The following is a 14,173-nucleotide window of genomic DNA, read 5'->3' as shown; positions in this document are numbered from 1 at the left end:
ATATTTAATTCAATATTAGTTCTGCTATTTCTTGAAGCATAAACAAATCAAGTTTCTAAGTCAACGCAATTAAAAGTCGTTTCATTCGTAATATATTTTTTAATAGTTCATACAACTATATAGTTATGTAATTAACGGCAATATATAATTTTATCTGTTACATTTTACGCATGAGGCATTTTAAAGTAAATAATTTCAATAACCTTGTGAAACATTAACCTCATTGTTTGATAATGTTATAAGGATCGATTCGAAATTGTATATTTCGTATCAATAAGAGAGTTAAAACAATGTTCAAAATCAGATTTAGCCATTTGCGCGGGTGCTGTCGATATGTTACTTGATTATTGGATATTTTTTGCTGTGTGTCAGGTAAATATAAACAATTTGTTTATTTCTCTATAACCGATTTCATAAAAAAGAGACATCAAATGGCATGTAGGTAAGTGATATTATTGGAATATATCGATTTCTTAATTGCCTCGCGTACTGCTCGGGATATTGTTCGAACTATCGAATGTCCAAAAATGTATAATACTAAATATACACGGTTAATCCGGTTAAAGAGTTTCATTTAAAATATTTCGTTACTTTTTTGTGTTTCAAGTGTGCAATGACTTGAGTATCATATAGATATATTAATAACTTTTTATTTCATTATTATTATTGTTTTTATTTCAGGCTGCTTATGTTCAACCAGATGGCATAACTCTTCCTATTACATCTTTGTCTTACAAATCTCTACCCACAAACCCAAAAGAGATATCATTATCGTTTCCAAATACAGAAAATATTGAAACGCCAAGTGATGCCAAGCTCATTGAGCCGGTTAGTTCACCAAGGACGACTTCAAAATATGTATATCCTGGAAATTATAATCAACGTCCGATTGTACCAATGTCGATGTTGCCTCAATCACAAATATTACAAGCCTATTCTCCAAGGCAAATAGAAAAATCGATATCAGTACAAAATTTAGGTTTTCATACCGCAACAACACCTCAAGTAACAACGCTGCCAGTAATAAATTTACCAAGTAAAGTGGAAAATAATACTCTGTGGGATAAAATTTCAAATAATTACTCCCCTAAAACTTCGTCTCTTGGGGCAACACAAAATGTAATAAATAATAGTAATAATACGGTAAATTTAAAATATTGTGTACCTGCTATAGCGAATACTGCTCCATACGGTAATTATAAAATAAATAACGTCAACACACCAGCGATTTACATAGATGGTAATAAACAGAAATACTTTACATCTGAAGTTCCAGACTTTGGCAGTAAACTAGAGGAGATTCATTTGATTTCAGAACGGGGGAGTAAAGAAAATCAGATCAAAACTGGAATACCATGTAAAATAAGTGAAGGTATCTTCGTACCTGATTTGTCAAATAATAGCGTACAACAGAAAAATATTGATTTTCCAAAAAGTTTAAAGGTACCACATATAGAAAAACAAAAGATACTAAGCAATGACATACCTACAGTGATTAATAAAGGGATATGTCCTCCTAATAATATTATGCTTAGTAGTTCAAGTTTTCCAACAACACATCCATATGTTAATACTTTAAATGCTCCACCTGTGAGTGGAAAGATAAGTATAACACCTAACTTAGCGTCTGCAGATAATAAGGTAGATTTGACAGTTACACCTTCAGTAAAAATTGGTAACAATAACATAAATTCTTCTCCACAACAAACAACAGTATCCGAGGTCCAAAATATAAGGCCTATTGATTTAATTCGTCCTAAAACAGAGCCTTTAAATGACTTTCAAGCTCCAGTACCGACATTAACAACTTACTTTTATGTTCCAAGAGAATTACCTAAAGTGTACCAACTACCTAACGTATACACTAATACCAAAACAACGCCATTATATTATCCCTCCAATATTTCTCCTACTTCACCTGTTTGCAAGGAATCAAATATATACAATTATGTAAAACGAGAAAATATTGCAGAAACCACAACTGTACCATTAGAAAATTCTAACTATGATCCTGAAAATATTATGGCTAAAACTTCAGCTCACATAGACACTATAAATTGTATTCCGTCTATATTAAAATATTACGCAACTCCAACGCATGTGAATGATATACCAACTATTCCACAATTGCCCAACGTATACGCTATTCCTAAGGTCACATACCCAGACGCACCACAATGCACAGAAACTTATCCTTCAAATATGATATACATCAATATGGCTGACATGTCTTTGCCAAAATCAATAGATAACAGAGTTTCTATTTGTAATTTAGATACTGAAGCTAAATTAAAACGACCTATTCAACCAGTAGCAGGCACTACTGCTATACCTCTCTACACTCCTTTGGATTTAAAGAATATAAAATCCTTAAATTATATTCCGGCGCCTAACGTAATACATTACCAACCAGACTATACAAATTTTGCTATCACACCACCATTAGAATCACAATACTTATGTCCGTCTAACTCTATATTATTTCCTACATCATCAGATTTGTGTGGTTCTTCTATAAGTGACTCATTAAGTAATATAATTTCATCGTTAACAACGGGTTTATTGTCAGCATTTTATGATATAGCAACCCCAGAAGAAAATGTTTTATCTATGCTTTCTGATACCGAATTCATAACAAATTCCCTCACTGAAACACCATCCTATAAATATTCAGAAACATCTATTACACCATCGATGCCTGTGTTTATGTTAAGCCCTCCACAGTTAGAATCTCCGTCATTTTTACCCGTGCCAAAAGTACATTTACCATTAAAAGAGTCTGAAAATAAAATATCATCTAAAAAAAAGCTAAAACCCTATATATCCACAATCACAATAAATTTACTGCCTACAAAAGAAGAAACAAATGAGATTGTAATTATGTTATGAAAATTATCATCAATAGTTAATCGGTAAAAAATAAAACCAAATTTTTTGATGACACATCAACTCTCAAAACCATAATTGTTATTGTTGTTGTTGCTGTATAATTATTGTTGTTCACATATAACATGTGTATGGCGTTCCAGCGTGCCAGTTCATCAGTAACTTCGCCAAAAATAATTTCTAGATGTGTAACTTTTGTCATGTTGTCGTGTATATCTTTCTGACTTTTATATTATGCGATCAGGATCAGAACCTGATGACATCAGCCTTTTTTGGGTGTTAATGAATTGAATACTGCTTATTTACTTTTATATTTACCAAAAAACAACGCATGTAAATTGATAAATTTTGTATGAACTAAGGAAAATTAGTATTGTACTTTATAATTTATTAGTACTTCCAGTGTGAAATATTATTACCGTTATCTAATTAATTACAAATAAAATTACTAAAACGGAATAAGTGCAGTATATGTTTGTACACATAAAATTTATTTTATAGACACTTCAAGACCTTTTTTTAAAAAATTAAGTAGGACTGTAAAACAAGTTCGTTTAATAAGAAGTAGAAATTAAGAAACAATTGTTATTTATTTTATAACATTTTTTATGCATGTTTAAATAAATATTTTTGATTAATCAATTGATGTTTTAGTGGTAAAAAAACATTTTCTCTGCCATTCCAAAATTAATATATATTTTTTGAAACATCGAAACCTATACAAAATCCTGAAGTTGCTACGGAACCCTCGGTGGGCGAGTCCGACTCGATGGCGAGAGACAGAGAGTTAGGCGAGTCCGATACAGTTAAATAAACATTGACATATTTCATGAACTACTGTAGGCAGAGAACCCAGTGTTAAGACACACCGCTCCCCACTAACTGAAACTTACCTGCTATCTGCTATCAGTGTACGCTAACAAAATCATCATCAGTAAGTTCATTAAGACCATGTCCACAGACTCAGAGTGCACACACTAAGAGCGTATTATAAGTATGTTAAAAATATTGAAGTTTCTTAAGGTAAAAAAATATAAAATGTAGGACTTAAATATTTATTCATAATAAAATTATTTATGTTATCATGACGGAATATTATTTTTAGAAAATTATTTATATCCTACAGGATAAATTAGAGACTTGGCTAGTACTATAGTTGTTTTTTCATCATTTGTATGTCTGTCTGTATTAGATTCGTCAATATTTTTATTAGACTTTTCCTCATATTCTGGTACACCGTACTTTGCTACTTTAGAACGCGCGAATACAGTTTCAACAGCATTGTCAACATTCTTTTCTGATTTTGTTTCTGTAGATTTAACTTTTGAAAAAGATGACGCTTTGTCATTTTGACGCTTATTTGATTGATAATTAATATCATGTCTTGGCCTATATTTATCCTTGTTAATCATTTCAGTTTTGAAATCTGGAAAATCTAGTCCTGGGGGCGTTTTAAATTTTACTTCTTCTATTGATGATATTTTTTTGTCTTCTTTAATATTCTTATCAAAAATATCGTCATCTATCGAAGTATCAATTCTATTTTTTTTATGATTTTGTTTCACATTTGCTTCATATTTTCGTCTTTCTCTGCTTATTCCAGGTTTATTATCGGCACTGTAATAGTGTCTGTCGTGGAAGTTATAATCTTGATCTTCTTTACTTAAGTAAAAGTTATCTGACGTAAAGTCCGGATAATAATCGTCAAAGATATCATTGTCATATACATTTACCGTATATTCTTGACTTACAGGCATGAGATGTAAATCTTTATCATCTTCATCTATTATGATGCTGGTAGATTCAAGATTAACTTCAATAGGATCTTCATCAACTTTATCAGGTATAATTTCTGCTTCCATATTAACTTTCAAATCTTTTTCTGAAACAATATCACACTGTACAGACGCAGTTGGCATTGGTTTTGTCTTTATTTTTATTTCTACAGGTTTATTTGGCAATAACTCCACTACTTTATTACACTTATCTTCAATTTGTTTATTTTTGTTGGAGTTTTCATTATTATTTTTAGAGGTTCTGCCATCATTATTTGTAGATGTTGTGGCATTATTATTTGTAGAAGTTCTGTTATTTTTTTGCTTTTTTTTTCGCCTTCGGTTTCTCCTTCTCTTCTCAGAGCCATTTGCATTTGAATTTGAGTTTTGTGGCATTTGGTTCATGTAATCAAAATTATATGGAAAATTACCGTTTGCAGTAAACAAATCTGTGTTGAAATTTTGATTAGGCATAAAGCTATTTAAGTAAGAAGCTATATTACTATTAAATTCTTTTGGCATATTTGGAAATTGCTGAAATGTTTCAACTGGATTAATATTGTAATTATTACGAGCTCGTCGGCTTTCAAGGTCCATACAGTTTTCATTTATATCTAAGCATTCAAATATATCGTCATTTAAAATGTTACCATGGCACTTCTCATCTTTTATATGAACTATTTCATCAGTTGTTGATTTAGATTTCGACCTGTGACTTGTTTTTTCTTTCTTGTCTAAATTATTTGCATTATTTACATCATTTGCTTCTTGTGTACATTTATAGTTCTCTCTTTCATCAAATTCACATTTTTTTTTATCACTTACGTTATTTTTTCTCCTAAAATTCTTTGAAGAGGGCTTACATTTAACGATTTTATTTTGACTATCCTCTCTATTTCTAATTCTCTTTGATTGTTTTAATTTTCTTTTCTTATTATTGTTTTTATTTGTACGTTCCACATTTTGGATTGGGCAGTTATAATTTATACTTGGGTCAATATCGTTGATTGTCCCAAAATGTCCTTGAATAGGTACCGTCAATTCTGATGGAAAGTAAAGTTGCCTTTCATTATCAACACATTGATACTTTAAGTAGTCTTGTGGTATAGTCACATAATTACTTATAACATTAGGGATCATATCCCTGGGACCAGTTATATATTGCGTAATATCAATACCATTTTGATCATATATTCGAACGTTTGGATCTACAAAAGTGTTAGGAACAGAATTTAGTACTAAATTATCATAATATCCCTTGGATGTATCTTGGTAGGTAACTGGAATATTTTGATATGACGGCCAAGTATTTTGTTGAAGTAACTGTGGGTATTGATCGAACAATTGCGTCATAATTGGTTGGTCATGATTGACGTAGTTCTGTTGATATGCAGCTAGTGGATATGACTGCAACCCTTGTAGGGGATTTGGTGCTATCTGAAATTTAATAACAAAAAATAATATTATAATAATAATTAAGTAGTATAAATAAACGAATAATTGAGAAAGAGAGAGATTTATGAATATTATTGAATTTTGATTTATTCTAGTATGTCCAATCCGATAGGGGTTAGTTATTAAGGCAATCCATTCCGATGAAAATACTTCCGTTTCATACTTTCCACCGAATAACCTATGGCTTACTCTCGATACTCTAAATACACTGTGGTGTATTTAGAATAGAAAGAAATTCTCTCAAAATTATAATTATACCTACAAATCCGAGCCTATATGGTAAAAAGGAGAGCTGCAGCTCTTAACTCACCAATATAAATAGACACTTAATAACAAAAACCAATTTAAACATTATTATCTTTCATTTCTTTTCTAAAGACATAAAAGTAAGATGAAAATTCATTAAAATCTTTAACAAAATTACGTGATAATGAAACGGTGTCTTCTTATAAATATAACGATAGCAATGTTATATCGTTTATCTTATGTTTCTAATCTTGATATAACACGGATTGGTCTTCACTTATTACAGACACGTTGTGAAATTACTTTCTATGATATAAAGCTATATGCTATTAACAAGATATTAGATACATACAATAATTTCTTTTATAGTTTTACACTGTTGTCTCCTTATAGTTGGTTAGGCAGAGGGAACCTAATGTTAGTGGGGAAAGTAGTGCCGTTTCACACTTTCTGCCAAATTTTTAAGATATTGTGTATTGAACGGCAGAATTCACAACCGCACTTTGTCCTTAGGGGAAATGTACATATTTTTTCCTCCCAATTGGGGATTCAGCACTTTCCTCCTAAAAAATTTATTATTTTTGCAAAATACATGCAATATTTTGGAATTTTAAATGGCACCGTTGCGCACCTGATAAGCTGTTTCTTCGATTCACTGAAGAGGATGCTCATAAATAAAATAATTAACTGACTGTAAGCGCGATGGTAGCGGGTTCATTTCCCAAGCATTGGAATTATAGATAGCGAATGATGGCGCTGTCGATGTATTGATTGTTAATTATGATTGTTATAAGTTTCAAGTATCTGTGTATGTGTGTATCTGTATGTCTGTCTGTGGCATCGCAGCTCCGAAATGGATAATATGTAGATTTAATTTTCTTTTATTTGTAAGGTGACTTACTAGAGAATGTTCTTAACCCTATTTCAAAAAAATATGTTCAAATGTTTGAAAATTATTGAGTCTTATCTAGTTCTTTTTTTATTTTTTAACCCACCTCTGCCAGAAAAGGAGGTTATCATTACACTTTTTTCGTTACACATACACATATAGAGCTGTTGCGGATTTTTAATTATTAATTATTTTCTATTATATAATTATATATAATCTTGATATTATATATAAAAAGTGTAAATCGGCCAATTTCAATTATGAAAATCCATATCTTTAAGGCCGCCGTAGAGAAGGGGCAGTCTAATACCCCACTCCGGGGAATGAATTCATTTCTTCTGATACCAATAAGGAAAAAGCGCGGCGTTGACTTCCACCATCTAACACGCAATGCCTGAAAAATTAAATTAGGGTACAGGGTATCTTCTTAACACTAGGTTCCCTCTGCGTACCCTTCTGAGTGCGGGATGTAGCGTGAAGCAAAAAGAATAAAAATCCATAATATACCTACAACGTAAAGTGTTTCCTTTTAACATAAAGAACGAGGAAATAAGAGATCGTCCTCTTAACAAAAGTATCAGGACTGTTCAAATGAACGGATAAAAAATAAACATATTTATTATTGAGGCCAATCGTGGCGCAGGGGCACAAAGGCACAAAGTGTGGCTGGTTGTGGGTTCAATTCCCACTCAAGGAAGAAAAATATTTATTTAAGTTTATATTTTCATTTCTTCGCCCCGGTGTCGAGGCAAAGCGCGGAGTTGAGTTCCACCAGGGGAACGCAGCTAGGTTCCCTCTGCCTACTCTGCTGTGTGAGACGACCTTTAAAACACCTGCGTAATAAAATAAAATCCAATACTTCTTAAGTAATAATACTGGTGGGTGTTAAAACGTACAGATACTATTATTTCCAACAAAAAAACAGTAAAAGTAAAACAAGTAAAATGTCAACATAAAAAACCTTTTAGCCTACTAAAGTAGATATAAGACTTTATAATTTGACATTCGTGTGTTGTAGATAATTTAATTCAACGTGACGGAGAAATTAATAGAAACAAAAGAAAAATTAGGGTTCCGTAAAAGGTTAAAATGGAACCTTTATAGTATCACTTCGTTGTCTGTCTGTCAAGACTATTTATCTCAAGAGCGCGTGGAAGTCTCAAGCTAAAATCAATATTAAATATTCAACCATACAGCCCCTTAAAGCACAAAAACCCAATCTTCTAAGTCAATGCTAACAAAAGATACGAGCATATATAAAACTTTAATACTTTTTATTTGCCTTGGTGAGATTATTTCCTCCAGTGAGAATCGAATCTGCGACCAATCGCGTTTACACGACTGGCCCCTGTAGGAAATATTTATTTAAATGCACATATATTGCCATTTATCCGCTGTGGTGTAGAGGCAACACGCGGCGTTGAGCCCCACTCAACGCTGCCCTGTGTTATGCCGGATACATCGTGAAGCTAAAAAAATCTATAGGCAGAGGAAGTAAAGTGTCAAGACACTCTATTTTGTGGACCCAAGCACTTCTCAATTTTGGAGTCTATAAAAATATATTTTGATATAATTTAAAATTTTAATAATTCTTTTATTTTTTTTTAAATTAAGTCAAGATTTACATAATAACATAAATAAATTGATACATTGATAATTTTAATAAAGATATTTATATGGCCATTATAGCTATGTTGTGTAAATTGGAAAAAAATCAAAAGAAAAACATGTTTTTATTTAAGATTTTAGTTTTGATGTTATTAGGTCGATGTAATAAAATTTAAGAAAATGGTATCATCATAATATAATGATTATGATATGGAACTCTTCAGTACTACTAGTAAAATTAGTAAACCACTCACTTATTTAGCATTATTTTTGTCAAGCGTGTTCCGACATTTTAAACTTTTTATGTGTATGAATATTTTTATTAAAACAAATAAATACATTACAAACAAAACATAAAAAAACGTCATCAATTTAATCATAAGTAACAACAATAAAAATCACAATAATAATTTCTCCAATTCTACTAATATATTAGTGATCAATTTAATCAGACCTGACAGGAGCCCTGATCCATCCGTCAGGCCTGTCAGCAGACCTAGAACTAAATTGAGAACTTGAGAAACCAAGCCCAATAGTAGTCCTGGAGCAGCAAGCACATTCGATCTAAACAATGATATAAGGACACTTATATAAAGGAAGAGAACTGATGCTAAGTCTGTCAAGGTCGCGTAAAGTAACGGTAGAGTACATCCAAAGTATGGTAACAGTGCTGGTGTCAGATTCTGCACGATGTTCGACAAGTTGTTCAAGTTGTTGATGAGGTTTATTAGGAAAGGAATCAAGAGGCATGCAAGCTGATTAGCAATTGGAAGAACAGTTGATATTTCGTCGAATGCCAGCCGAAGCGCTGATACGGAGTACGCTGGTATCATAGCATAGCTGCTGTGGACCTGTAATAAATATAGGATATTAAGTAAAAATGGTAGAATTGTAAATAGCCTAATATTTTCGTCGTGGCGAATGAGAACAGCATCCGTAAATCTGTTGCATGGCGGAACTTAATTAAATTAAAAAAGAAATGAATGGATGAAGTTATCATTAACGTTTTTAAACAACGATTTAATTCTAAAAGTGAAAAGAAAATACGAACCAAACATAGAAATGTAAGACACAAAATAATTTTTAAACGCATTTTGACACTTCTAATGGGAACTTTATGAGCCTGTTCAACATTCGATTAAAGTTTTTATAAGCGATCGTTATCTAAATTATGTAAACATGAATATATGTAATGTACTATCTGATATATTATGTCATTATTATACACGATTGTGGAGTAATAGATAAAGAGTTCGGTATTAAAATACGGCATTTTGCTTAACGTCAGTTAAGAGAATATTACTTAATGTTTTTTTATGCAAATAGCGACAAACGCTACGATTGAGGCAAACCTCTTTTCTTTTTCTTTCTTTTTTGGGTCCTCGTGATTGTTACGATGACGTAACGTGACGTAACGTGACGTGGAGATGACCCCAGTATTATCAATACTGTGTTCTTAAACGTCAACCAAATCAAGGCCTCTCTTAGTACTGACTAATTGCATTATTAAATAATTTTACCATTTTTTCATCACTCATACCCTCAACGTACTAGCGTACCTATCTCGAAAACAAAATATCATAACAGATTTTTTGATTATCATCTAAAATATAAGTCAGATTTCATGTAACAAAATTCAATCGAATTTCCTATTTTTAATCCAGATTTACATTTTTGCAACGTACAGGTAAATATGCAAAATATTCTTTATTCAAGAAGACTTTTGACTTTTTGCGACTTTTGCAAGCAAAGGAAATAAAGAGAATGACCCCTCTCAGTATATAGTTCTGGTGACAAAATGCGGCATACAATTTGACAGTTCCTTTTAAAAGTAAGAAATTTCTGTGTCATTACTAAAATACAGTAAAGTACAGTAAGGTAGCAATCTTACACGAACTTCAAATCATTACCTATTGAGTAGCGGAACTTAACGCCGTTGTATGTATTGTTATCAGAACTAAGAAATAATTAATTCGAATAGGAATGAAACCCATAACCATCACGTACAATCAGTTGTGCCGCTACGCCAGGACGGCATCAGCTTTCAGCAAAACATTTAATATAATTAATTTCGCAAAGGATTTAACTATAGACTTAGATTTTAAAAACATAAAAGCATTCAGATTGAAAAATCTAAATTGACGAAGACAGAATTAGGTAACTGCAGGTGGAATGTGATAAGATACTAAAATATATCTTAACGCAATGTTTTTGTATATAACAAGGTAATTTAGTTATTTCCTTATAAAATAAACGATAGCTTTGGAGCTAGACTCATTTTTGTGGTAAATATATTTTTTACTTAAGAATGAAGTTTACTATCGCATTAGTATTCGTAGCTGTTTGCTTGTTCACGGTGAGTCGTAATATTTTAACGTTGCGTAGGTAGAAAATAATCATTTGGTTATTTTTTCGAAGTTCAAAATCTAAAATGATATCTATTTAATAAAGCTTATTTTAGATATCTTTATTTACATAAGCAAAAAAATTTCCTAACGAAAATTTAAAAAGAAACCTATCAAAATTTCCTTTAAAATCAGTGCTTAGATTTAATTTTAGAATCACTTCTATAAAAATGAATTATAGACTCAGTTATGATACACTGTAAATATTTAACCTCAATATTTTTTCAAAGGTTAATTTAACTGTAACACATTTCATTTTCCAGAATCCGGTAACTGCAACAAATGTCCAACTGCCAGCAGTTTATCCTTTAGTGAACATACTGTTGCCACTCCTGAACAACGTATACAATTTGCTTCTGTCGCTTCTATCAATCTTCGACACCTTACCTCCCTCTATTAGCAGTCTCATCCCAGTAGACCTATCAGCTTTGGAGACTTCTTTATTAAAGCTTTATTCTCAAGCATTAGCTATTGTGAACTTCCTTAGATCTTTGCCAGAATATGCCACTGGTGCGAATCCAAAAACACCTTCGACTAATATCACAAATATGCAAGGTCTCCTCACATCCTTGGTGTCATCAATCACGGATCTCACTGACGATGTTCTGGTTGGCATTGGTGGCGGTCTGCTACCAGGTCTTCTTCAGCTCGTCGTCTGCGTTGTCCAAACCCTGCTTAGTTTGTTACTTTAATGATGTGGATATTGGCAATCTTACGTGTTATAGGTGAAGATTTTTTATGTTATTTAATAAATTGTTATTAAAATAGTTTATTGTTTTATTAAATTTCTTATTCTTGTTAAAAGAAATAGTGATTAGATTGCCTAATCATAGCGCAGCGGACCAGCATTTACTGTAAACGCGACAATAAAGGGTTCGACTCCTACACGGAGCAATGAATTATTTTAAATTCATATAGCGAGATAGGGAAAGGGAATTTAGTGTACACTCTCTTCCCTAATTCCTACCAAATTTTCAAGACATTTTGTGTTGAGTGACGGAACTCAACGTCACGCTTAGCCTAGTTACTAGAGTAAACCGACACGTTTGTGTTCACACACTGTGCCACTGCGCCACTGTCTCAACCCTTATATTTTTAGTTCTTAATTGACTTGTCTTTCATTAAGTTACCCCTGGGATAGGAAACTTTCAACGTACTCTCATCGAGGAAAACACTTCGTTCCTTAATGATAGTTAAAGAGATAAACTCTAAATCTTCAGCTTAAATGGGTCGAGTTGCTTTCTCCTGTGTACTATTAAGACATTTTTACGTGTCCTTTTATTTTCTTGTTAGTTTTACGATTTTAAGCATTTTATATTAGTTACGTACTTTAAAGGCAGTTGTGGCACATGTTCGGTTCGATTTCCACTCGAGAAATGAAATATGAAATATTTTATAGGTTCATTTCTTCGTTCTGGTAACGAGGCAAATACAGTACGCAATACTTTAAGAATGCAGAGGAAAGTGAAGAACGAAAGTTTCTTAATGGGAACGATCAACAGAATATCGTAAGACAAGGGTCCCAGGTTCCCACAGCCTATCCTGTTATATGCGACATATGTACAAGTGAAAAAAATATTAATTACATTGTGGGCTATGTAATGCGTCATTAACACCTAGTGACACCGGTGGTAGTGTGGAGTATTTCCATTCGGTGGAATGATTTTATGACAAAACTAGCGGACCCGGACGCGGCTACGCCTGAAAATATAAGAATATAAGCTTGATATATAAGAATATAATTTCTATAGAAATATAATTTCAATCTAGATGAAATGCCTATTATATTTATTTTCATAGGGATGAATATCAAAATGACGCGGTAACGAACGCGGTCGCGTAGCGACGACGGTTGTTATTAACATGGCAGAATAAATTGCATGTCAAATTAGAAAGTATTTTAATTTGTTAGTATATATGTGTAATGTAATATTATATAGCCTATAGCACTTCTGAAGAATGCAGCTTTCATACAAAACAAAAACAAAGTAAATCGATCCAGTAGATCCAGAGATCTTAGCGTTCAAACAAACAAACAAACAAACAAACTGTTTGTTTGTTTGTTTGTTACAAACTCTTCCGCTTTATTATATTAGTATAGATGTGGCGTTGAATGCGAGTTTCAACACAAAATAAAGAGGAGAATGCTATCTTTTAACACATTTTTCCGCGAAACATTTTTTTTATTGATTAATTTACTACATACATGTCTTGAATTAGCAGCTTGTCGTAGCGCAGTGACATATCGTGTGTATTTTTTTTATTATAGCAGTAAAATTTCAACTGTTTAAGTATCAAGGTTAATGAGATACAGCTTGGCGACAGACCAAAAGACCGATAGACAGACAATGAAGTCTTGGGTAATAAGATCCCGTTTCACCTTATGGATATGGAACTTTAAAAAATCCTTGACAATAAAAATATTACAATGAGCTCGAACAAGATAGCTCTACAGTAAGTTGATGTTACGTTTTCGATAAATTCAACATACTGCAGTATCAGGTCATATCCTGTCACATACCAAATATCAAATAGACCTTTGAAATACTACTTTGACGTTTGAAATAGTAATTTAAATATAATAATTCCCAAGAGAAAATCGAACCCACAAACGCATTTACAGTCTCATACTGCCCCATGACAGTATAATCAACTTTATCAAGTAAGCTAATCTATGACAGTCTGCTAAGTTATATTAATAGAAATTGTTTATTAAAGTAACTTATCCTATATTAAGTAATAGCGAAGGTCAAAGATATATAAATAGAAAAATAAAAGCAATTCACTCAAAGTGTAGGCCTTAGCCGATGTGTGGGGGATGGCGTCGGACCGTGAACGAGCGATCAATGAATGAATGACGTCATAGGGGTGAAGTGCTCATTCATTTTCAGGGTGACAATGTTATTTTT

At 32.2% G+C, this 14,173-nt stretch overlaps 4 protein-coding genes across 4 annotated transcripts; 2 read left to right on the top strand and 2 right to left on the bottom strand.

The window, feature by feature from the left end:
- The first annotated feature begins 155 nt into the window (after positions 1-155).
- LOC146537163 (uncharacterized) lies at positions 156-3,494 on the top strand. The gene is made up of 2 exons (XM_085188382.1): positions 156-372; positions 682-3,494. Exons 1-2 carry the CDS (start codon positions 334-336, stop codon positions 2,887-2,889), a joined length of 2,247 nt encoding a protein of 748 aa, XP_085044508.1. The 5' UTR covers positions 156-333; the 3' UTR covers positions 2,890-3,494.
- Positions 3,495-3,925: 431 nt separating this feature from the next.
- LOC146537162 (uncharacterized) lies at positions 3,926-6,614 on the bottom strand. The gene is made up of 2 exons (XM_085188383.1): positions 6,427-6,614; positions 3,926-6,098 (listed from the first exon to the last, which is right to left on the bottom strand). Exons 1-2 carry the CDS (start codon positions 6,466-6,468, stop codon positions 3,996-3,998), a joined length of 2,145 nt encoding a protein of 714 aa, XP_085044509.1. The 5' UTR covers positions 6,469-6,614; the 3' UTR covers positions 3,926-3,995.
- Positions 6,615-9,213: 2,599 nt separating this feature from the next.
- On the bottom strand, positions 9,214-10,057 carry LOC146537161 (uncharacterized). The gene is made up of 2 exons (XM_085188313.1): positions 9,911-10,057; positions 9,214-9,710 (listed from the first exon to the last, which is right to left on the bottom strand). Exons 1-2 carry the CDS (start codon positions 9,950-9,952, stop codon positions 9,258-9,260), a joined length of 495 nt encoding a protein of 164 aa, XP_085044439.1. The 5' UTR covers positions 9,953-10,057; the 3' UTR covers positions 9,214-9,257.
- Positions 10,058-11,071: 1,014 nt separating this feature from the next.
- LOC146537160 (uncharacterized) lies at positions 11,072-12,025 on the top strand. Its single transcript, XM_085188468.1, has 2 exons — positions 11,072-11,215; positions 11,528-12,025. Exons 1-2 carry the CDS (start codon positions 11,168-11,170, stop codon positions 11,954-11,956), a joined length of 477 nt encoding a protein of 158 aa, XP_085044594.1. The 5' UTR covers positions 11,072-11,167; the 3' UTR covers positions 11,957-12,025.
- The last annotated feature ends 2,148 nt before the right edge of the window (positions 12,026-14,173 follow it).

This window comes from Heliconius melpomene, chromosome 7 (assembly GCF_056956725.1).
Source record: "Heliconius melpomene rosina isolate 202511_hmr_F chromosome 7, ASM5695672v1, whole genome shotgun sequence".
NCBI lineage: Eukaryota > Metazoa > Arthropoda > Insecta > Lepidoptera > Nymphalidae > Heliconius > Heliconius melpomene.
This window is presented reverse-complemented; position numbering and strand designations above follow the sequence as displayed.

Excerpts from the sequence above, each read along its gene's own strand:
- LOC146537163 (XM_085188382.1), top strand. The coding sequence starts at position 334 with ATGTTACTTGATTATTGGATATTTTTTGCTGTGTGTCAG. Across the intron at positions 373-681 it reads TATTTTTTGCTGTGTGTCAG|GCTGCTTATGTTCAACCAGA; the intron begins GTAAATATAAAC and ends TTTTTATTTCAG.
- LOC146537162 (XM_085188383.1), bottom strand. The coding sequence starts at position 6,468 with ATGTTTAAATTGGTTTTTGTTATTAAGTGTCTATTTATATTG. Across the intron at positions 6,099-6,426 it reads TTAAGTGTCTATTTATATTG|ATAGCACCAAATCCCCTACA; the intron begins GTGAGTTAAGAG and ends ATTAAATTTCAG.
- LOC146537161 (XM_085188313.1), bottom strand. The coding sequence starts at position 9,952 with ATGCGTTTAAAAATTATTTTGTGTCTTACATTTCTATGTTTG. Across the intron at positions 9,711-9,910 it reads GTCTTACATTTCTATGTTTG|GTCCACAGCAGCTATGCTAT; the intron begins GTTCGTATTTTC and ends TATTTATTACAG.
- LOC146537160 (XM_085188468.1), top strand. The coding sequence starts at position 11,168 with ATGAAGTTTACTATCGCATTAGTATTCGTAGCTGTTTGCTTGTTCACG. Across the intron at positions 11,216-11,527 it reads TAGCTGTTTGCTTGTTCACG|AATCCGGTAACTGCAACAAA; the intron begins GTGAGTCGTAAT and ends TTCATTTTCCAG.